The sequence below is a fragment of the Talpa europaea genome (genome assembly GCF_964194135.1).
Source record: "Talpa europaea genome assembly, chromosome: 10".
NCBI lineage: Eukaryota > Metazoa > Chordata > Mammalia > Eulipotyphla > Talpidae > Talpa > Talpa europaea.
The window spans coordinates 23,436,923-23,461,538 of NC_140077.1; the positions used below are offsets into that span (position 1 = coordinate 23,436,923).

A 24,616-nucleotide genomic window follows, 5' to 3' on the forward strand; every position below is an offset into this window, starting at 1 on the left:
CTAAATCAGTGGCTGTCAACCCAGTGAGGCCCAGTGGGTCATTATAGTGAAAATGTTGTAACATCCCCTTGAATGCCCCTGACCTTGTTACTGCTACAAGAGGTTTATACATAGTATAACCTACGTACATATGAAATTTTCAGAAACCAAATGGATGTGCTAACTGAAATATAAAAGAGATGATAGGAGAGAAAATGCACAGGTAACAGGAACACAGTGAAGTGGTCAGAAGCAGATACCTACACTCAGAATCGCTGCCGGTGTCTTGGCCTCAATGCTGGGCGACGCATGTCTGCTGTGCTGGTGGCTCAGCCTGACGCCGCCCCCAACAGTGGGCATTCACATCTGGGTTTTCCTAAGTGAAATGATTCTTACTCTCCTCTCTATTCTCATATTAATCAAATTCCTGGGAAATTCAGTATATATTAAAACTGTGAAAAATAGAAGTTTTATTAATATATCAAACAGTTCACATTCTAGGCTCAAAAAAACATAAGTAGATATTTTTAGGGTAACCTGACTTTATTGGCTTAATATATAATAAACTTATTTCCAAAAGAAATCCCCAAGACATGATTACTTTTCTAAGTTGAAGAACAAATTTTTGTTTGTTTTTGCTTCTCTTAATGATTTTCCCCAGTAGCAGAAGAAATGGATTCTTATAAAAACTTGAGATAAAATAGAAATGTGCAACCAAGTTGATAAAATTCCATATAACTCTACCCAACCAACCAACATGGCACTAGTAATAGTTTGGTGAATATATTTGTCCTTGTTTTCCCTGGTATCTGCTGACATTAAATAAACAATATATACAGTCAAACATATGCACATATATGGAGAAATACGCATGTGTATAAATAATGTACCTTATGCAGTTATTTCTTTATATATTTATAGTGGAATATTGAAAAGACACGAGGGATGTGAAACAGTTCACTGTGCAGGGCTCTCCTGCACCTTGCAGGGTGACTGGGTCCTTCTCTCCTCTCATCCTTCCTTTCCTCAGTTAAGTGCCATTATGGTTACAACACCATTTTGGTGACATCTCAAAATACCCTTATGGATTTTCAAAGCCCCCAGAGACAGCAGTGTTGCTACCTTTGAGAACGACTAAAGAAGGTTGGATTTTAGGACTGGAACAGGGTTGAAGAAGACTCAAAGAGCCTTCCTAATAAGTTAGCACTAGTTGCTATCAAATGTTAAGCACTCTGAAGCTCTGCCTAAGACATAGTTCTCTTTGCCTCTGATTAATATCCCCCAAAGACAGGCAAATACCCATCAGTGTATCAGCTATATTGATAGAGGGCTTTCTGGAATGGGCTAGATTGAGTGTTGCCACCTTTCAGCCTGAAAAGAGGACAGTGGCTGCTAAGTGCTTTCCAGGGGAGACTAGAAGGAAAAAGAGGTAGACCTTGTCCTGTAACTCCCCCTCCCCCAGTCTCTGGGAGAACTGGGGGTACTGGTGAAACTCCTGCTAAATGTACCCTAATCAGGCAGGAATGCCAGGAGAGAAAGCGTCTTCCCACTATCCATGGACTTTATCTCAATAAATCCTTAAAGTAACCCTATAAGGATGTGTTTATTACCTGTGCTTTACAAATGAGAAGACTGAGGCACAGAGAGGTAAAAAACCTTCCCAAAGTCTCACTGCTAGTAAGTGATAGAATCCAGATTTCAACCTAGGTCTCTCTGTCCCTAGAGCTGTATTATTTATTGTGTGCCAGAAATTTCAGCCCTGGTTTCTTTCAGAAAAATCATCCAACAGCTACAGCCATGCTTCCTCTTTCTGCAGCCTAGACATTAGCTCACAAATCAGCCTCTGGCGCCCCCTGCCCTCTCTCCTCCATCCCTCCGTCCTTCCATACACCCAACCAGCCAACATCAGTTGTATTTCAGCTACTTGTCTCTCTTGGCTGCTAGAGAGACAAAGGCAGAGGGTGCTGGGGCGGGCAAACAATCCTTTATTCCACTGTGGAACAGAGGCCCCTGAACACTTAGGGAATGATCAGTATCCACTTGGGGAGCCAGACATCAGGTATCATCATTTTTACCCTGTGCACTTCTCATGGGGCTGTTGAACGATGAAGAAATCCCCACTGGACTGGCTGTGTTGAGAGACAGGGAGCCCTAAACCTGTTATCAGACTGGATGCTGTGACTGGTGAAATCCCCACCCCTGTCAGTGAAAAACTGTGGGGTTGGGGGGGTAAGGAGGAGGATGTAAAGGCACCACCCACTCCTCCTCACTTGTTGGGCCCTTGCAGGGGGAGTGGCGAGGTTCTCCAGCAACTGAGTGCCATGAAGCTAGACTGGTTTGTGGTCAGTTGGCAACTTGTAAAGTTACGGGGGGCCAAAGGGATTCTGGTTGCTGTGGAGGGAGGAGGCTGCCTTTGAATAGGGAAAGGAAACCCACTGCAGATCATATAAACTCTGAATGTTCTGATTCTGGACATGGTTTAGTTTGTGTTTCTGTCTCTGTGATTTAATCTTGAAAACCACCACTTCCCAACCAGCCAGAAGAAGCAGCACTTGTGGGGGGTGGGGGGGGAGCCATTCATTTACTGCCAGTGACTCTATGAGAGAAGGCAATTTAGTTTATAAAGAAGTGGGATAGAAGGCAAACTGATAAACAAAAGATGCATATTTGCAGAATTGTAAGTTATCTACCAGCCCTTTCAAGTCAAGTACTGCTTTTACCTGTGTTATCTGATCATCCTTGGGCTTGGTAAGTAGAATTATCTCCATTTTGCAGGGGAGAAAACTAAGGCTCTGAGATTTCATAACTTACTTAAGCCCCATGAAGCTGGGTCAGGAATCTGGGTTTGCATATTCCCAAGGGACAAGTCTGCTCCTCACTGGGCTACTAGACTGTCCTGGCCTGCCCTTCTTCTAGGGTCTGCATTTGCCAGACCTGGGAAGTGCCCTTAGGAGCTATTTCTAAATGTCTAAATAGCTGATATGGTCTCATTCAACCCCAGAGGTTGAAAATAAGCAAATTAAAGAGAGTGGGTTGTGTTTCTTGACTCACTCATCTGCTCGCTTGCAGAACAAGAATGATCACAGGCTTTAGGTCTACCTTGGCTGTCACTAACTGTGTGGGGCCATACCTGCCTCTTTCTGATATGAAATCCAAAATAACCTCTAAGTAGGAAAGATGGCAGGAAAACTCCCAGTGTTGAACAAAGGGGCACTGGGGACAATGTTAGCTATTGGGCTCTGAGCCTGAGATTTCATGAGTCAAATCCAGTCTCTTCACGTGTGATGTGTAGACTCTCTCTCTCTCTCTCTTTCTCTCTCTCTCCTCCTCTCTCTCTCACTCACTTGTGGTCTTTAGTTTAGATATGCTGCCACCAGGTGGTAACTTCATGTCTTCATTATCAGGCCTTCAATTGTGCTGCCAATTCTCTTGATAATTTTTTGTTCAAGTCCCCACTGATTCGAACCATCAACTTTTGAGTGACACTATAGAATGTCTTTCTTAAGGGCAAACTTATACACACACCAAGTAAAAATAAAGGCAACAGACCTCTCTTTGGGTGTTTTCATTATCTTGGAATCTTATTCTCATTGGGTTCTTTGATCCCGATCCTTGCCTTCAGAGAATGATTTGGTCCTGGTGCTCTTTCAACTTTGGTAATAAATTTGGTTTGGAAAGCCTCACTCAGTAACTGGTCACTTCCCTGAGGCTCTGGGTTCTAAGGCCTTGGGAACCATTTTTAGGAGGCCTTGTCCAGCTGTTTCCAAGGTCATCTGCTTATAGATTTACCTCTGTTTAACTATCCCACAAGTTTGTCTTTCTTCTATAAGGAGAAAAGAGTAAAAGAAGAAAGGCTAGTATTTCACTTCTGGAAATTGTAAACTCTCAGGAGTCTCTGCTTCGTGTGACTCCTGCCTTGAACTTTTCTTTTGCACTCCATTACCACTGCTCCCTTCTGTGGCTCAAGTTTAAGCATAGCAGAAAGCTGATGGAACCCTTGCTGACTTGCTGGCTTCCCTTAGCAACCTCCTTGGTAACTGCTGTCTTTGTGCCCGATCATCTCCAACTGTGCTTTCTTTACCTGGGCTCTCTGATCTCAACCCTCTCTGACCTGGGTCTCCTCTGAGCTGAGGGCACTTGAGGGCACATTAAAGGGCCTCATTTCCCAATCCTATAAGGTCTGTGCTCAGCTTCAGGACCATCTATAAGCAAAATTGTTGTTACTGATTTGCTTCTGGAACTATCTGCACCTTTTCTCTGGGGAGCCTCAACCTGTGGCTGCTGAGCCTTTGCCATCTTTATAATGTCCATCTTGAGAAGACTGGCTCATAGAATCAAGAGATGCTTTTAGCAGGGGAAAGGGAGGCTGATGTGGGAGATGAGACTCAGCTCTTCCTGACTTCAATTGCTTTTGACTCCTCCAGACATACAGCAGCTGTGGGGGCACATATGCACTTGGTGAAGTTATGCACTCTCTCTCTCTCTCTCTCTTTTTAAGATTATCTTTTTTTAAATTTATTTATACAAGAACCAGGGTACAGGCCAGATGCGCGGGAGGGTGAGGGGATTCACCAGAGACAGAATGGAGAACAGAACAGGCAGACTGACTGAAATACACAGCTAAGGGGAGCAGCGGGTGAGACGGGAGAGGTCGGCCATGCCATGTGGGATTCTCGCCAGCCAGCCTGGATCGAACCAGCGCTGCAGAGGCTGCGGACATCTTCACAGCGCAGCACTCAACCACCTGTGCCACCAGGGAGGCCCAGCCCAAGTTATGCTCTCTTGAAAGTTTTAAAGTTAATGAGATAAAATCCCCACTACCAAAGGCAACTTGCATAGTAGACCTTATAGGCATAAGAAAACCATAAAACTTTTGTTTTTTTTTTTTAATTCTTTCAATCTTAGTGCCTTCTTTTTCATTGCCTGTGTCAGCCGTCACTCCTTAGCCCCCCTGATTTCAAACTGCTGTTTTCCTCTGTCTGTCTCTGTTTTTTTTTTCTGATGCTTTGTTATAGCTCTTGTTCTCTCTATGTCTGTTTCTCCCCATCCCCTCTCTCTGGGTTCTCTCTCCCTTCCTCCTCTGTGCCTGTGTGTGCTGCTGTCTCTCCTGCTCTCTCTGTCTCACACTCTCTCCTTCCCACACTTCTCCATAAGGATACGGGATGGTTGCATTGTTTAATTGACATGGTCAATCAAAGCGCTTCCATCCCCCGAATGCAAACAAAACCCACCAGGTTTCAGGTTCCCTTCAAATTTCTGACCGTGCTGCTCCTGGCTCTGAGACTCTGATTTTTTTTTTTGCTTTCTGTTTTGCCTCAAAAGGTACTTATTGGGGAAAAAAAAAAAAAGGTTCTTTTGGCCTTCTTTCAGGCTTTGAAAGGAGAAGAAAAGTCTCTGAGTATCCAACATTTTACTGTATTATGTTTCAGGTTAGCTTTATATCAAATTAACACATATAATCTGGATGGAGTTTCCACTGTAGCAAAGTGAACGAGATTTATGTCCTGGGAGGAGAATCATATGGGCTCCTTTGAAAATTCACTATTGCTTTTGACTCATTCCCTAATGAAGTGCCTGCCCTGGCTTTCTTTCATTTGTTCAAGCTTCTTTCCTCCCAGAAATGGGCTTTTTCTTGGCTGACTCCTTCTATGAAGCAGTGTAACTCTGTCATTGGCTCAGCTCAGAAATCTTCTTCTCATTATTGCTGTCGTTTTCTCTTTACAGAAATAAAAGAACTTTGCACTTTCTACCTAGACCAGCAGGTTTCAGCGCATTTCAGTTTATTTTTAACTGACAAGTGGTGAAGGTTAAATGCTGAGAATATGAAGCACAAATCCTGAGCATCCAGGAATGCAATATAATGATAATTATGCTACTTTTTTTTTTTTTTAACAAAATGTCCTTTTCCTGGAAACTGAGCCTCACTACAGCAGTTTCTATGTATTTCAACCCCTCATGTGTTTCTCATGAGGGGCCATCAGGTTTTCAAATGTAGAGTTTGAGAGGATCCCATTGAGACCCTCTAGATAACTCTAAACAATCAGGAATGTCTTTATTATTACAAAAGAGTAAGAAATAAGTCTTAACTAATAACTTCAAATAATGTGCCAGTATTATTAGTTGGCTGGTATCAAGAGCCAGAGGAGCTGTGTTAAGAAGGATTCTGAGGCTAGAAAGAAAGCAAGCAATTGATGGTGATGTTTGCCTTGAGCGCAGGATAGGGACATGGAGGTCAATATATGTATTTCCTGTTCCTGGTCTAATTCAAAGATATTTATACACAATTAACTATAAAAATAACCATGTTATTTAATATATAAATGAAAAGAAAATCATTTTTTAGGTGACTTTATTTAAAGCAGTGCCCATCCAGAGACTCAATGGAGGCCAGTCTGTATCAGGCCAGTACTGCTGAGACCATGTGCCAATATGCTCTGGCTTGAGAGTGCTCTAATCCCTGTGTCCTTCTCCCCTTGCCAGTCCAGGATGGGACAGAAAGTCACAGCTGGTTGATGTGCTGATATTTGGCTCCATCTGTGATAGGTAGAATAATGACTCCAAACCCATGAATATGCTAGGTTATGTGGCAAAGGGAAATTAAAATTGTAGATGGAACGAAGGTTGCTAATCAGCAGACCTTAAGATAAAAGGGAATATTCTGGCTAAGTAAACACAAGGGTCCTTCCAAGTAGAAGAAGAAATCAGAAGACAGACCAGAGATAGTGCAGCTAAGCTTTCTGCCTCACATTGTTCACTTTGAAGGTGGATGATGCCCTAGTGCCAAAGAATGTAGGGGACCTCTAGAAGCTGGAAAGGGCAAGGAGACAGATACTTTCTTAGAGTTTCCAGAAAAGAATGCAATCCTGCCAAAAATTTGATTTTAGTCCAGGGGGACCCATTGAAGACTTGTGAACCACAGAACTATAATAAATTTGTGTTTGTTTTTTTTTTTAAGATTTATTTATTTATTTATTTATGCAAGCACGGGGTACAGTCAGAAGCACCAGAGGGTGAGAGAATTCACCAGAGCCAGAGCTGGGAGCAGAGCAGGCAGAAGGACCAAAGTACACTGCTGAGGGGAGCAGCGGGCGGCAGGAGAGGTCTGCGCGCCCTGTGGGACCCTCCTCTGGTGGCCTGGGAGCAGCCGGGGATGGAACCGGCACTGCAGAGGCTGCGGGCAGCTTCGCAACCCAGCGCTCAACCGCTGCGCCACCGGGGAGGCCCAATTTGTGTTGTTTTAAGTCAATAAGCTTGTGGTGATTTGTTAGAGTAGCAACAGAAAAGGAATATGCCATCTAGGTTGCCTCAATATAATGATAATGATAACCATTAATACTTAATGCCTGGCACTATTGCTAAACATTTTATAAGCAATGTCTCAATTGGAAAGGTAGGTACTATTACTTATTTCCTCTTTACAGATACAAATATACTTGGTAATTTTTACCAAGTAATTTGCTCAAGGACACAGAGCTAGTAAGAGTCAGAGCCAGGACTAGAGCTAGGTCTCCAGGATACCAAACTCCATGCCAGCAACCATTCTGACTGTGATGTTAGCACCGTGTCAGGGCACATGGCCGTCGGTGTTCTGGGCTTCTATTGCTTCCCTGGGTTTAGCTGCTCCCTTTCTCCTGCTTATGCTTATCCACAACAGGCAGACCATTCACTTGACTCCAATAAGAGTCTTGGCCACTGACCTTCTGGGTCTGCAGACCACCCTCTCTTTTCAGCCTACACACTTGCCACCATCATGTTCTTTCAAGCTACAACGCAGACCCCCAGGCTTTGTCCTTAAGGTCAGTCTCTACCTGTGATCCCAGCTGCATGGAGCGGGACCAGAGGGATTGAAATACTGCTGGAGTTCATTGTTGAACCTGCATTGATGAAGAGTCTGATGGGTCTCTGGCAAGCACAAGCTCAGTGGGGGTGGGCCTCAAGGTCAACTCTGCAGTGGCAGAGCTGTGACAAAGGGAGAAAGAAACCTACAGCTCTGTCCAGCCAGGGCTCAGTGTTCGGGAGCCAGGATCAAAAAAAAATCCAGCAAGCCATGTAATTCTACCCCCATATAAAAATATTAATTGGATGTAATTCTTTCCTAGGAAATTAATACATATGTGAGAATGTATAGAGATTCAGATACTAGAATGAATCCATAAGCATTTATTACTTTGAAGGCAGAAGACTTGGATTCAAACAAAGTTTCTGTTAAAAAGTGTGTATTGAGTCTTGTTTGAATTGTTCTCTGCTTAGGACAATAGCCGAGGTAGAATTTTACAATGTAGGTAATATCAAGCATAATAATTGTGCTGCAGTAATAACAGCTGGCATTCATTTAGTACTTCCTATGTGCTAGACATTGTGCAAGCTTCTCATTTTAACACTCAAGACAAACTTAGGAGATACATACTATAGTTTTCATCATTTTATAGAGAAGGAACAATTAAGAGAACTTTATATCTATGATAATCATGGGCAATGAGTAAATATGACAGCTATCATTTTCCTTTCTGCAGGAGAATTTGACCTTTGGTTGACTTCCTAGCTCTGTTACCCTGGTAACCTGATAAGAGCCAAATGTCAACTATATTTCTAGGTAACATAGCCTATGATTAAAAATGACCTCTTATCAGTTGGTAAATTGTATTTGGAATTGGGATGGGCTGTACAGGAACTATATATATATATGTTTTTTAAACTTTTTTTTTAAAGATTTATTTATTTATGCATACAAGAGCTGGGGAACAGGCCAGAGTTGCGGGGGGGTGAGAGGATTCACCAGAGACAGAGTGGGAAACAGAACAGGCAGACTGACTGAAAACACTGCTGAGGGGAGCAGCAGGAGAGTCAGGAGAGGTCTGCCTCGCCATGTGGGTTGCTCCCTGGGCGGCCAGGGATGGAACTTGTGCTGCAGAGGCTTGCTTGATAGTGTGGTGCTTAACCCCTTGCGCCACCAGGGAGGCCCCTGTACAGGAACTATAAATACCAGAAATGGACACCATTCCCTAGCCTTCCCCGAGGGCAGCAACTCTGGTTTTCCTCTTGGGGGTCCCTGGAAGCTATGCTTCAGGAGTATGCTCAGAGAGATGCTGCTCCTGTGGGGGCCTGGGATTAGCACAGGGGTGACTTTCCAGCCTGCCTGGCATGGGATGGTGCTGGGAGCCGTGAGCCCCTAGGCTGGTGCAGGGCTGCCCTGCTTAAAGCTGCCCTGCAGGCCTGTGTCCTGCGTTCTGCTAAGTGGACTGCTACCAGCATGGCCCCGGGAGTCACCGTGAGGGTCTGAATGACCAGTTGAATCAGAAGAGTAAACTTTGTGTTGGGTTGGTGGGTTTTGCAGACCTGCAGCCAGCAGTAGAAGGAGTGTCAGACCAGATCCTGGCATCCAGCCACTCCTCAGCAGCCTGCCACCCTCAGGGAGGCTCCGGGGGACTGAATAACTTTGCTAAGGCCCCAGGGCACTTATTTAGCAGAACCTAGTTTGTCTACTTCAAAACTTTGCTTTTAACCTCCTGTTAGGTATGGCTCTACAGTTAAAAGATCCATTTTCCATGGTGGCTCATTTAGCCCTGCCATGTATGCACACCTCACTAGTGTCATTGGGAGGTGATCTGGTCACATAGGAGAGTAGGAAGGGTGAGCATATGTCATCCCGTGTTTTATGCTTATTTAGCTTCTTCCTCTTATTTTCTCATCTCCCATCCTCCTCCCCTTCATCTCTTCCTACCTACCCCTCCTTTTTTTTAATCTAATTTGAAATTTTTGAGACTTGGGCAAATGCTAGTGTTCCTATATACCTTTCACCCAGGTTTCCCTAATTTTGACATCTTATATAACCACAGTACAGTTACCAAAGCCAGACAATTTTCACTGGTGCACAACCACTAACTAACCTCCAGACCTGCTTCAAATTTCACTAGTCATCCACCTCATGTGCTTTTCCCATTCCAGATAGGACCCTAAACGCTGCTCTTAAGATACTATCCCACTGTGAATATAATTATTTCTCCTTGGTTCCTTCCAATTTGTAAGAGTTCCTCAGTCTCTCCTATCTTAACACGTTGGAAGAGTACCAATCAGCTACTTTGTCTGGGATCATCTGGTATTCTCTGTGTTTGAACTGAGGTGATGAATTTTTGGCTAGAATGCCATGGCAACGATGTGTCCTGGTGCATTGTTTCACAGGATCATAGCGTTGATGTGTCTTATTACTGGTGTCCATTCTTTCTTCGTTCTTTTTAAAATTCTTTCTCTAACCCACGAAAACTCCAGAACATTAGATCAGGGCATAGTATCAGGAGCACAAGTCCCCATCCTTATAATATCAGCATGCCAGGTCTAGCCAGGCTGCTACCATTTTCATCCACATTTTAATAATGAAAGCCAAAAGTCAATGCCTCCTCCTTATAAAAAAGCCATTCATATCGGTGGCCTAAAAATTGTTTTTCTGCTTCTGAGATGGTATATTGTTGATAGAAGTGGCCCCAATACATTCGTTTTAAGTGTTGCATAATTCATAATGTTCCATTGTTTAAACAGACCACAATTTATCTATTCCTTATTGTTCCTGCTTTTCAATTATTTTTTTTTTTGCTGTTGTAAATAATGCTATGGTTAAATATTTTTAAATAAAGCATATTCTTTCATATGCAAATGAGCACATCTATATCTTTTGGGTCTTGTGATCCAGGAAAGGGCCTGAGTGTTGTGAATGTTATGCTCCTTTATATCCTGGGTGTCCTTGTTGAGTGGGTGGGTGGGTGGATGGATGGACTGATGAATTCTTGAATCTCCTGATTTGCCAGACTTGTACATCCATTTGTAAAATCTTCTTGCTTGTGTGAAAGAACCACATAGAAACTCTTAGCCTCTTTTTTCTTCTAGATGTTGAAATGCTTCAGGCATCTAACCCAAGCCCTAGAGATGGTTTCTCTCGGACTACTAAGGACTCTATGATCCGCAAGTTTTTAGAAGGTAATTTGCAGCTATGAGCAAGGAAGCAAAAAGAGGAAAAGAGAAACAAATGGAGGCTCAGCTACAACACAGATAAAACTGCAAAGTCCCCTCCTAAGGCAATCCTTTATACTTGATGTGATCCCAGAGGCATCTTTAGGGAACCTCCGGAGAGCTCTTTTGGCGACCACAGGTCTGGAGCCTCTGATGGGTGGGAAGAGGAGTGTGGTGATGAGGCAGGACCTGGGTACAGGCTACCAGGGTCTGTCCCTCCACCTCTGCTCACGTGGCTTTTAGCTGTGTTAGCACCAGGGGAGCTGGTATAGGAGTTTCAGCAGGGATGAGCTTTCATTGTTTTAAATGACATGATCAGACCAAGATGGGAACAGCTGAGAAACAGACTCCATGTTCTCGCTGTCAGAGTAAGAAGGGAATCCAGTTGCACAGATTTGAGTTTCTTTGAGATGACCTTAAACAGTGGGTAGCAAATTTCTTATAATTTTCATTTTTTGCCTTCCTAGTATTTGTTGGCCCCTGAGAGCCTAGCAGTGGGAGATGGGACTGGAACATCTTTCTGAACACTTCTCTTGTTTGGCAAGTGGAAGCCAAGAGAGTGGATGATTATCTGTCACTGCTGATGGAATAAGGGAGAAGCAAGGGACCCCCTGACATAGAGCCCTTCAATAAAATTGGTACTCCTTACCTAGGCTTCCAGTGGTGGGCAGTGCATGCCTACCTAGATACACTTGTTACTAAGGGGAGCAGTAGCTATTCATGCCCAAGCTCCACCCGTGTCTGACTCTCTCAATTCTCACTGAAACCATACAAATTTCCCCCACTGTGGGAAGGAAAAGGCTATTCCTTACACTGGAATGCAGCTGCCCTAAGGGTGCCTAAGGGCCTGCCCCCCACCCAGATTCGAAAGATGTGGGAAGAGCACAGAGCACCAGCTTTGGAGCCAGCTTTCCTGGGCCACAAACAACTTTTGGGGAGGTTGTTTATATCCCCCAAAGCCCTAATTTTTTCATTTGCAAAATGAGAATAACAATTATAGACTCCCACCGTTAGTAGTTAGTAGTTCAACAGTGAAAGAGAACTTGTTGCATAGAGAAAGGCACAGAGGAAGTCTCAGGATTTGCTGTAGTCATTTATGATGCTAGAGAGGGGGATTCTGTAAGCTTTGGTGTGAGGACTCCCAGCCACCAGGGGATGATTTCCAGTGCTTTTCAGCTCTGGGGGCAATGCTCTTTTCCTTACTTCTAAAGGGATGAATAACTGAATCCCAGCAGTAACACTGACTTGATAGAGGCTGGGGCTCACTTCCTCTTGCTACATCCATGGGGAGAAAATGAAGGTGACATCAGTTGTTTTCTCAGTTGCTTTGAATTGGGTTCTGAGCAGATCACGCAGGAGATGATGTAGGGAAAGCCCTTTGCCTAAGGGCAGTTCTGTACAAATATGGTCACTCTCTTTGTTCCTATGAATGTAAGTACCTTTAACCACTGCTTTCAATCACCTTTCTTTGTGTTTCTAGGTAACAGCATGGGAACGGCCAGTTCAGAGAGAGAGCCGCACCATGTAAGACGGGAAAAAGACATTTATCACACAGTGGAGGAGGATGAGAACTTTTCTATGGACCTGGCTAACAGGCCCCCTATCCCAGTGCCCAGGCCAGAGGCCAGTGCTCCTGGAGCTCACCAGCTACCTGATAATGAACCATACATTTCTAAAGGTAAGTGTGGCAGGGAATGTGCCCACCAGCGTCCTTAGAGCGTCTTAGTGGGAACTCCCTCAGTCCTCTAGCTTCTGACTAGTTACTCAGGCACTCTGCCCTTCTGAATGGCCTCCAAGTCAGGAGACAGGGTCGGGGCTCAGAGCAGATTCTGGAGCTAGACTAGAGGTTATGAGCAGATTCAGTTCTGGCCTTTCTGGAGGCCTTCATGCACTATTCCAAAGACAGGTGAGTAAGATTTTCTTCTTATGGTAAGAACCCTAGTAAATGTATATCTTCTGAAATTCTTTTTTTCCCCTTCTTTTTCTTAATTTTTAATGCCTAACATGTATTGAAATCTATCAAAAGAGTTCTACCTAGAACATGTCATTTAATTTCTATAATAACCTGTAAGGTATAGACGATTATTATCCCCATTTTATAGATGAGGGAAATGGAGGCTTACAGCATTTTCTTGACTGCATAGCAGAGCCAGCATTTTAACTCAGGGAGTCTGGTTCTGTAGCCCTGGCTTTTAGCCAGTATACTACACTATCTGCCTACATTAATAAAAATTGGTGCCAATTCAGTTTTGACTTTTTCATAGTGGTCCTGGGACATCAGTTAGCAATTTCAGTTTTCAGAACTTGGTTAATGTGGCTCTAGGCTCTGTAGCAACCGCCAGATCTGAGTCCCTGACCTACACTCCATTTTTTTTTTAAGGTTTATTTATTTATTTATACAAGAACCAGGGTACAGGCCAGATGTGCGGGACGGTGAGAGGATTCACCAGAGACAGAGCAGGGAACAGAACAGGCAGATGTACTGAAATACACTGCTGAGGGGAGCAGCGGATGAGACAGGAGAGGTCTGTTGTGCCATGTGGGACCCTTGCTGGCCGGCTGGGATCGAACTGGCGCTGCAGAGGCAGCGGACAGCTTCACAGCACTGCCCTCAACCGCCTGCCCCACCAGGGGAGGCCCTACACTCCATTTTTAATAGTGTAAGATGTTTATAGAAATTGTAGTAAAAGGAGATTACAGCCAGAGCCCTGGGTATTTGGGTTGGGGGTGCCAGGTAAAGTACAGTGTAAGTATGCCCCAACAATCCAGTGAGGAATTTACTGTTATCATTATCATTCTATAGATTAAAAAAAAAAAAGGTGAGGCAAAGAAAAATTAAGCCACCTGTGGAAGTTCAGATGACTCATAAGTGTGGAGCCAGGGTTTGAATCCAGGGAGTCTGGGCAGAGCCAGGGAGCTTTTCCCTCCATGCAATCTGGCCACACAGTGACTTGTCATGCCCAGTGTTCCCTGTTAGCCTTTCTGGCTGTCACTCATGAGTGAGTTCCTCAGGGTCTCTTTGGAGCCAGGCACGTAACATACCTGTTCTTGGCTCAGGGTTCTGTCTTATGACATCTGTGGACATGATCAGTGGCACCTCCTTTTTTTCTCAAGCTTCAAATGCACCACAGTTATCTTTAAAGGTCTGGCCTGCATCCTTGTTTCACTGCTTTATTCCCTCTGCTGATCTCGCCCTCTGCCAGGTTTTGTCTTCTTGGGTCTGAAACTTCATCTGTTTAGTTTGCCTTCAAATCACAATCCCTATAGTTTCTATTCATTAGTTGCTCCCTACTAGAGTTTTGATTTACGGAACTGAATGCAGTATTTGAAAGGGTGATCCATTCTTATTATATTTTGTACAAGATTTTAGTGATTTTTTTTTTTTTTTAGTGTGTAAAATACTATAAAGTCCTTTAGAAAGATCTCTGGTTTGGATCTTACTTAGAATTTTCTTTACTTCATAGTTTTTGCAGAAAAAAGTCAAGAACGACCTGGGAATATCTATGTGTCCTCAGAGAGCTTCAAGAAAGGTAAGCGAGATGCTGTCCTCTGCTTCTTTTGGTATGGCCTGACCTCCAAGTGGCACAAGTGTTTATGTGTCAGTAATTTCCAAATATAACAACAACTCCTTAGAATGAAAAGCAGAGCAGTCCTAGAGGAGCTGTCTGGGGGTCCTGCACTGCTGGTATAGGGAGAAGAGAGACCAGGGTGCCTTGGAACATTACAAATTGCTCAGACAAGGTAGCTGAAATGTCACCGGAATGGCTCACAAAAGTACAATATCAATATTGAAACTGATGCTAAAGGAGGAAGTGGGTGGCCCAGCACCCAGTTTTTACCTAATGATACACGCCTACAATGCTATTTATTTACTCTACCTATCCCAGCTAAACTATACTTTAACTCAACTTTTATTGATGAGATGTTTGCTTATCATTGGGTAATAACTAGGATGTGTCATTTTTTCTTTCTTTTTAAGACTTTTAAAGGAAATTTGAGGGGATAAATGTTCTATATTTCTTGTGCTAATCAGAGGCACTGGTCTTATCCCACTGGTGACTCTTTTGAAAAGCAGCCATGATGCCATCCAACCATGTGAAGGCACTGCCCAAGACTTTTGTTGTAGGAGAATGGAATTGATTGATTGGTTCATTTTATTTCCTGTCCACTCTCCATCTACCAATGCAATTAAAGACAATCCTGAAGCAGGGAGAGCTGAGAGATAAGTATATGAGTATATGTAGATAGATGAGTGAACTGTTGGGCAAAATGATAGATAAACTTCTTCGGTACCCACTGGTGGAGACATCTCTTATCTTTCCTTCTCCCTGAATCACAATGTCCAAGTGGAATCCTGCTGGGGAAATGTAGAATCAAGAATATCCCTGCAGGAATTGAGCAGGGTGTCCCCACAGGTAGCAATGGCCCCATCACCTCTGCAAGGAGGATGTTCAGCACAGAGCTTAGTGGAGTCACGGCCAGGAAGGGAGAGGGATTCCTATTTCCCCAGAATGTCCATAGTGCTGCACCTTAACCCCTTGCGCTACCAAGGAGGCCCCTCCCTAGAATCTCCAGAGCAAAATACTATGAATTGGTAATATCAAGGCAAATATGGCACAGAAACAACCAAGCAGATCCTGTTGGTACCTAGCATCTAATTTATACCTGGTGACTTTGGACCTGAGTGATGATTCCACTGGTGTTACAATCTCTTTGAGCACTTCATGTCCATCAGTCCACAGTCACTGTGTCCTGTGCTACTCGGAGCCAAGGAGGGTGGGGAGGGCTAGGGTGGTGCTGGGAGAAGCATGCTGCTTAGACGTGTTTTGTATTGTCTCTTCTGGGACTAGATTTTGGTCTAAAGCAGTGGTTCTCAACTGGGGGAGTAGGGATTTTACCCCCTCCCTTTATTTGGCAATACCTGCGACATCTTTAGTTGTCATAATTGGCAAAGGACTTACCTTTGGCATCTAGTGAGTAGAAGCCAGGGAAGAGGCTACATATCCTGCAACACACAGGACAGCCCTGCAACAAAGAATTATCTGCTCCTTAATGTCAATAGTGCTTATGTCGAGAAAGGCATCTCACTAATTCAGACTTGGGGGATCCTGTTGGACTCATCAGTGGCTTCATGTCTCCCTGAAATGTTGTGGACTTGTCTACTTTAGAGTAATAGACTTTGAAATAATTAGCTGCTTCCCTCTCCCCTGATTCCTTGCCATATCTCCTCTGCCTCATTCCACATGTAATTGTTCTTTAGAGACACGTCCTCTTGAGCCTGTGATCAGCCTCATTAGCCTCACTCATCCAGGCGGCTCTCCCCAGTAGGGATGCTGCCAAACTGAGTTTTGCATCCTTTCCAGAGCCCCCCGTCAGACCGTGGAGGGATCGGCCCCAGTCGAGTATATATGACCCTTTTGCTGGGATGAAAACGCCAGGTCAGCGGCAGCTCATTACCCTCCAGGAGCAGGTGAAACTGGGCATCGTCAACGTGGACGAGGCTGTGCTCCACTTCAAAGAGTGGCAGCTCAACCAGAAGAAGCGCTCTGAGTCCTTTCGCTTCCAGCAGGTAAGTAGCAGCAGCAGGAACCTGTTCCACGTCTGTTTTCCCCCAGCAAGGGGTGGAGGCCTGAATCGTGACCATCTTGTGCATGGCCACAGTCGAGCACCTGCAGCTGGGCCTCAGCGTGTTTGTTTGAGTGTCCTTGTGGGTCAGCGTGTGTGTTGGTCACCTGTTGTCTGGACCACATGGCTCCCTGGTTGAGAACCAAATGGCTTTTCTGCTTGTCCCTCGGCTAGAGATCACGAGCAAAAACTCAGTGGAAAGCCCTTAATCTATGGCTGCTTGTCCCTCCACATGCAGCACAGTGCTTTTCCCAACCAGCTCTTTTTTCTTTTCAGAGTTCCTTTCTCTACTCTAGTGCGAACACTCCCACAGAACTATCACACTTTAGAGCCCAAAGAGAATTTGGACAACTCCCCAGATAGAGGATTAAATGAACCATACAAGCTGCAGATATAAAATCACCCAAGTGAAAACACACAATCACACAGAGTCTGTGTTTCTGTAGGCAGGTATCAGAGGCGAAGACAGAGACCTGGAAAGGGCCGCCCTGAGCACTTCCATCACTTACCTCCCAGGCGTAGTCAGGGAAAGGAGCACGAGGTGTCAGAGGAGACTCTTGCTATTTACATGAGCTTGTGTCATTCCATATTTCTGTACTCCATGTGTAGTTTAAAGATTAAAAACAACTCAGCCTTGATTTTAGGAAGCACATCCTTAGTGCAGTTCCTTTGGATTAAAGAGGTAAAGGGGACATGTTAGTGGAAGGTGGCTTTCCTAGGTGGGTCAGGACTGGCCAGGGGAGTGGCATCCATCAGCCCTGAGATGGGAGCCTGTCTCCTTACAGTGGAGACATGGCCGTCTATAGTGACAAGTGGGAAGTGAATCCTAAAGCAGCATTTCTGAAGCTCTGACAACAGTCTGCTGGCCCTGCCCTGGGCTTCGAATATACCCAGTCTCTTGGCTGCTTCTGGCTCACCTGTGAAATAAATGTCAGGTCTCTCATTCTATCATGGCCCGAGAGGTGGAGTGGCGGAGTCAGAGTTCAGAGGAGCCCTTCCGCCTCCAGAGCCTGCGCTCCCTTCCCTACCACCTCCATCTTCTCAGTGCTCCTGCTCCTCAGCAGGGCCTCTGCTCTCGCCAATGGCCTCCCTGGGAATCTGAAGGAGGAGGGACAGGGCCAGGAGTAGGCTGTTGTGCTGAATCAGGAACCAGGGTCTCTAACGCAGGGACCTAGGCAGGCTGCTGTCCTGCTGGACATTGTCTGACCCTGGCAAACTGTAGGGTTTATTCCTCCCTGCCAAGTCCTGTGCCCACAATCAGAGTGACCTTTCCAGTCGGCCTCCTCTGACTCTCTTATGGAACCTTCTGCTCCAGTCAGATGGTCTGGACATTGGTCTCTAAGAGGCATTTTCCCTAGAATACCTAACTTTGAGGTAGTGGTTGTTTTGACTAAAATAGCGACAAATCACTGTCAACATGTATCTACCCGACATTTATTGAGTGACTACAGTAGACCAGATTGTAGGGTCTCAGAAAGGTACAAGACCTGGTCTCTTGTCCTTCAAGAATTCAGTCTATTTGCAGATGACCACACATACACACACATACACACACACGTGTGCCAGCCCTACATTGCATGGGCCATTAAGAAGATCTGGAGCAGTCTGGCAAGGCTTTAGGGAGAAGTTGGGTTTTGGCTCAAGCCTGGAGCAGATTCATGGAGAGGAATTGATGTCCTCGAGGTCAGGGAAGTGGTGTGACAACATAATCATGAAGCAGGAATGTGTGTGAGCAGGTAAAAAACTGGTGTGGCGAAGGGGTGTTCAAGGAGCAGCACAGCTGGATATGAGGCTGGTATGGGGCTGAGAAACAAGGGGGAGGGGAGACACTCTGGGGAGGACAAGGTGTCTTCTCTTCAAACACAACTTCTTAGAGTACTTGGATTTCTCTGGGGGTCTGTTACAGTTACACTCAGCCTCATTTGCATGTTGGAGATGTTATTGCAATGTGACATATTTTGCAAACAGCATAAAATTAGAAGGAAACTCAAATGCCCAGAGGGTGTAATTCTGGTGTATACTTTAAAAATAAACTAAATTTTTTCCAGGAAAATCTTAAACGGCTAAGAGATAGCATCACCCGAAGACAGAGAGAGAAGCTAAAGTCGGGAAAGCAGGCAGGTATGTGGCTCCCTGGGGTGCTGGTGGGATACTTAACCGTGAACTGGTGTCCTCAGCACTCCTTTCTGCCCAGCCTGGGTGGGCGAATTGTTTGCCCTGCACTTGTAACCCTGTTTACAGATCTGGGTCCCCCACTGGACTGTGGGATCGTTTTGAGTAACAGCTTGGTCTTGTTTTTTTTCTGTATATCTAATACCTGGCATATAAGACATGTCAGCAAATGAATGAATGAATGAATGAATGGGCTGAACCCTGTGTTCCTCCATCCCACTCAAATAGGATGGCAATGCGTTCTTCCCAGGCACTTGACTCTCCCTTTGGCATTTAGGGAGATATGTTTTTGGAGTATAAAAGAGAAAATCCCATTCACAGAGTGTGCACCTCAAGCAGGAATTATGTCATGTGTGTCCACAGCACACACTGCTCGGAGCCCAGGGCTCAGGGGTGGCAGGAGTTCTGCTGTTGGGAGCCTGCTGCCCTAAAGGGAGCTGGAGTTTTTGGAGAATACCTGTTTACTCTGCATATGGAGTTCCAGGATGTTAGAAGTTCTGCAAACAGAACTTCTTCCCAGAATTGACTCCTGTTCTCTTAGGACGTACTGGCTTGCGTGCATGTTCCCTGCTAACCAGAAAAGCTTGTTTTCAGCAGTAACTTATTAATCTGTATAAGCAAAAACACAATTGTGTGTTATTTTCTTGTTCCTTTGTTCATGTCTTTAATAAATCTTGGGCTGGGAGAGTGAAAGGCAGTGCTGCTGGTGATGGGACTCTCCCCAGCTTCCCCCCACTGCAAATTCATTTAGACTCCGATACTTTGTTAATGGCAGAGAACTTCATCGGCTGTCCTTTCTGCAGCATTCTGCCATGCACTGCGGGGGTCCAAGAGCAAAACCGTTATTCCGTTGTGCACACTTGTCCCTTGGCTCTCCCAGATGCTCCCCATGTGGCACCACCACCACTGAGTAAGGATTTGGCATTTGCCCACACTGAATCTTCCCACAGAGAGCCTCTGGCATGATGGGTCTCTATAATTTACTTTGATCTACCTTATTCCAAGTGAGACTGGCAAATAAGTCTTTCAGAGGCTCTTGGTTCCCAAATGGACTTCCTCTAATTAAAGAACTAAGAGCATAACTTCCTTAGTCTGTCTCCTGCAGCATCAACAGGCTGACTGCCCATAAACCGGGTCAGGCTGCTCACTCCCTGCTCTTCAGATTGCATCTTCCTGCTACCAACCACTTGTTTATGTTCCTTCCTTCTCACCTGCATTAAACTACTGGGTGGCAAGTTCCAGCCCTGACAGCCAGCACCTTCTCAGCGAGGCCTTCCTGGGCCACTTTAAGCCACTGTGCATCTTCCTCATTGGAGCATCTCGGGAACTACTCTCCCTTCCATTCATCTGGCACTTCTCCTTTGCTGCCTCTGATCGCTGCAACTTCATTCCTTCATTCACACAGTGCAATTCCCAGGGGTTCCCAACACATCTTAAACCCGATCATCTCTGACCTCGGGGCAGCTGCTGCTGAGCCATCATCTCTTCCTGGGTCAATGCAGGAGCCGCCTCCCCACGTGTCTCCCCATATCCCTTCTTAGCCCTCTACAGTTAATTCTCCAAAATGCAGCCACTGACCTTTTAAAAAATGAAAACTAGGTCATGCCTCTCCCTTACTCAAAACCTTCCAGGGGCTCTTGTCCTGGCCAGAGTAAAACACATTCCTCCCTGTGGCCTACAGGGCCCTACCTGATCTGGCCCCTGAGCTCCTCCTCCACCTCCAGCCCCACTCTGTGCGCTGGTCTCAATGGACTCCTTTCTGCTGCTCTAACACACTGAGAGCATTCCTCCCACCTGCCCTCCCCACTCTGCTTCTTTTGCTATCTCTTTACAGGCTGTTTCTTTTTCAGCCTCAGAGTCTGACTATAGGTTCTCCAGAGTCAGCCTTCCACGACTCTGCTCTCCCTTTCCCACACATCACAAGTGGAATTATCTCATGTTTCTCTTCTCACGGATGGTCCACTCCTCAACCCCCTCCTTTTACTGTAAGCAACATGAGGGCAAGAACATGTCTGTTTTGCGCTCTGCTGAATCCCTGGAGTGTAGCACAATACAGTCGTGGCATCCTTGTTGGAACACTGGATTTCACTAAAATGCTTGGTGACTCCATTCATCCATTCTGCAGGCATGTATTGAGCACAGGCACTCTGTCAAATACAGAGACCCCTAAGCATGACTCTTCACCATCTGGTAGCTCATGGGCTAGTCTTTTATGTGTGTGGGTGTGGTGTTCCCTGCTAGAGCCCATCCTGCAAAGCCAAGTGAATCGTGATGATTTTGACTGTTTGGGAGAAGAGGGTTAAGGAGGTTGTAACCATGGCAGAAGTTTTTCTGCTTGGGTATCTAAATTTTAAATGTATGTTATCGCTACTCAAGCTCACACTTGTGTGCCTCCTCAGAGGAGGAGTGAGAAGAGAAGGTAGAAAATTGGGTTAAAGACCTGCTGGGTCATTTTCGGGTCAGACAACAGGGCATTAGGTGGTAAAAGGGCTGAAGTGAGGTGCTTTTTAAAACTAGAGCACCCAAGCCCAGACAGGGAAGCCTTAATTAAATGAAACAATTCAAGCGTTTAAATATAAGGAGCATCAAGTAACCTACGATTTGGTAGTACGTGCACTGTTTAAGGGCCAGAGTCATGGTGCTGGCATCACATGTCCCTGGTTACCTGGGCTCCAGGACTGAGCATGCAAGTGGCATCATACCCTTGCCCCTGACCTCAGTATGGTGAGGAGTAGAGGGGTACAAGCATGGACTCTGGGGCCAGCAGGGTTGGAGTCAAGTTCTTATCCATTGCTCACCCTTCACTAGCTGGCGACCATGGGCAAGAGGCTTCATCAGACTGAATCTGAGTCCTGGGCTGCAAAGTAGCACAAATAAAAGTATCTACACCTTTGGGGTTGTTGTAAGGGTTGAGCAAGTTAGGCTAGATCCAGGGCATAGCACAGTGCCTGGTACCTGGAAACACATGGAAAAACCACTGCCACACCAGCTGACATCCTCTCAGACATGGCTTCCCACAGTGAGGAGGATGGACTGGAACTCACCATCCAGGGTCTCACCCAGGAGTCATGGATTTCGAAATATTACAAAAGTTCACCCAATTTTAACCAGACTCTGGATAGGTGTTATGCACCAACAGCCGTCTCCTAAACTCTAATGGTCAATGTCCACATTTTCCCAAAGGAGTATGTTTTAGTCTGGCCTCCTCCTACTCCTCAAGGGGTGGACCCTTGGACTGGGAAATTTGGGGTTGGGTGAAGAAGGCCTAAATAATTTTACTTTTTATGTCAGGGGCTCAATGTCCTAACCAAAGATTCAACTGTATATAATTTGACACTGGGCAAATTTGGATTGGGGACTGCAAGTGAATGTTCTATCCATCACCCCAAGAATGTTCCTCCATTTTAGTTCTTTATTATGGTAAAACAGTTATATCATAACTTTAACTGTTGGGCCTAAGGGTCCAATTCAGCGGCATTAAGTTCATGTACAATATCGAGCAGCCATTACTACTATTCTTTTCTAGAACTTTTTCTTCCCTGTCAGGGATGTGAGAGCAAGTATGTGATATGGAAGGTGACCCCAGGGAATATGCAGGGATGGGAAATGAGGAGGTCAGCAAAGTGCACTTATCCCTGGAGAATGAAGCATCACCGCCTGGGGGTTTGCAGAGTGGGTGGAGAACAGTCTGGAAGAGTTATCCCTCCAGAGGGACTGGAGAGCTGGGGCTTTGATCACCAGCGCCATCACTCTTTGGTTGAAGCCTGCTGGCTCCCAGAGAAAGCCTCAGGCAGTTGGAAGGTGGACCCAATCCCACATGCTGGGTCCCAGGGACATCTGAGCATCTGCCAAAGAGGGGCCACCATATGTGGTCGAGTAAATTTGATACATTAGTTAACTCCATAAAACTAGATTGTATGTTTAAAGACATACTAACTTAAATTGCCAGTTTCGCAACGGGGTGCCTGCTGAGCTGGGTTTGTGGGAATGAAGGGTCAGAGGAGCAGAGGGCAGTTGGGGGATATGTTTGAGAGTGGATTAGGATTGGGGCAGGGATTGGGGAAGGGCTTGGGGGCCACTTACTCTGTCCGGGCCATTGCAGGTTTTCTGCATTGAGCTTCTGTTTTCACTAGAGAAAGAATTCTCCTTCACAAAAAGACATTTGAAAACCACTGTCACAGGGTGACGCTGATCTATAGGGAAGTGAGAATTGATGAATGGCATTTCTGCTTAAGGAGCCTTTTCCAGGAATGAAGCCCACTCTACATGCAAGGATTGACTCTATTCAGTTAGAAACCTCATTTGTCTTAGGAAAGAAAAACAATGATTATTTTTCTTTAATTTGAGTTAGAATGCCAAGAATAATTAAAAACTTAGTTTCTGTTCATAATAACTTAGACTTTCTTCAGCCCTTGGGAGTTATTTTACTCTTCCTGGGATGGTGCGGAGCATTGATGGTGTAGATCAGGGAAGGTCTGGGGTGACCTGGGACTTGTTGAACACCCCAGCCCCACAGGGAAGACAATATGTGTGTTCTATGTGTGTTGGGCCCATTTTGGGTAGGACCAAGAGGAGCAGGCTGAGTCCCAGGACTGGGTTGTAATCCCTGCATTGTTGCTCAGTCACTATGATCCAGGACAATTCCTTTCACCACTGTGTGCCTCAGTTTCCTCATCTGTGGTTGTATCTGAATTTTCTACTTAATTAAGAAGCAGTGACGTTCAGAGGAAATGTAAGAAGGCATGTGGAAAAGTAGTATGTGATATAATGATGATAATCACTATTCCTGCCATTGTCCCTTAATTTAAAGAATATCAGAATTTTGTGGACACTTAGACCGACTCTACTTGATTTTTTTAACTTTTGACTCCCAGTGCTTTTTCCTGTCTTTTTCTTTCCCTCTTCAAAGAACTGGTTTAGGGTGGAAACTTGCCTCATTGAAGTAAGTCTCCCTCTAAAAGACTGTTGTTAAAAAGCTGGATTGAAGCCCAGGGGGAAAATGTATGACACCCACTTGTGCTCTAAGACAGTAAGAGCTCACACCCATGTGCAGGTACACCCAGCTAATCTCTGGCCACAGTCATGCACACACCTCAATAATTCACCCTCTTAACTTCCCTGTGCAGAATGTTTCTTGGACACACGTCAGCCTAGCCTGGCATTGCCTTTTCAGACTGTTCTAGTTAGTCCATTCACCTTTCCCTGTAGGCTCTGACTTTGGCAAACAGGGCCAGCCTGGCTTCCACCTTCCTGAACTTCCTGCTGCACCCATAAAGGAGAGGTGGAGGAGGAAGTGGTTCCACAGAGATCGACTACACATCCCCCAAAGTACACCTAAGCTCACATGCCTCTTGAGAGCTCCTGCCCAGGCCTTGGCTATGGGGACCTCTGGGACTGAAAGGGGAAGCCTGAGACAGGTGCCCCTGGCCTCTTGCACCCCCCGGGGGAGGAAGTGGGTACGGGTACCCACAGATATTTTGTTTTGCTTGTCAGCAGGAGTTATTTTCTGCTCATAGAATCCAGGGATGAAAATCTAAGGGGTAAAGACTGGCCAGTGGGGAGGGCTAGACCAGTAAAGAGACCAGTTTAATGCTTTGCAAAGGGATAATCTGTTCTTGTGAATCTCTGGGACTAACCATTGATCATTAAAAAAATATCAAGAAATAAAATAACATAAAGCCACTGATCAGCCTTGCAAATCACAAAATCTTTTGGGGGCGCCATTGGATTTCCTCTCATGAACTCTCTGGGTCACTGCTGTCAGCTGTGGCCCACACGCCCATGCCCACCATTGCTGAGGGATTAAGTGGCTGTGTGAGTAGTGCTCGCGAGGCTGAAC

General features: G+C 45.3%; 1 protein-coding gene across 1 annotated transcript in view; it reads left to right on the forward strand.

The window, feature by feature from the left end:
- Positions 1-24,616, forward strand: part of PIK3AP1 (phosphoinositide-3-kinase adaptor protein 1) — a gene marked incomplete at both ends in the record, with an annotated part of 100,192 nt that overhangs the window by 65,408 nt on the left and 10,168 nt on the right. Inside the window, 5 exon segments of the mRNA XM_084245420.1 lie at positions 10,858-10,947; positions 12,461-12,658; positions 14,445-14,510; positions 16,344-16,549; positions 18,654-18,726. Of these exon segments, the coding sequence (XP_084101546.1) occupies positions 10,858-10,947; positions 12,461-12,658; positions 14,445-14,510; positions 16,344-16,549; positions 18,654-18,726 (633 nt within the window).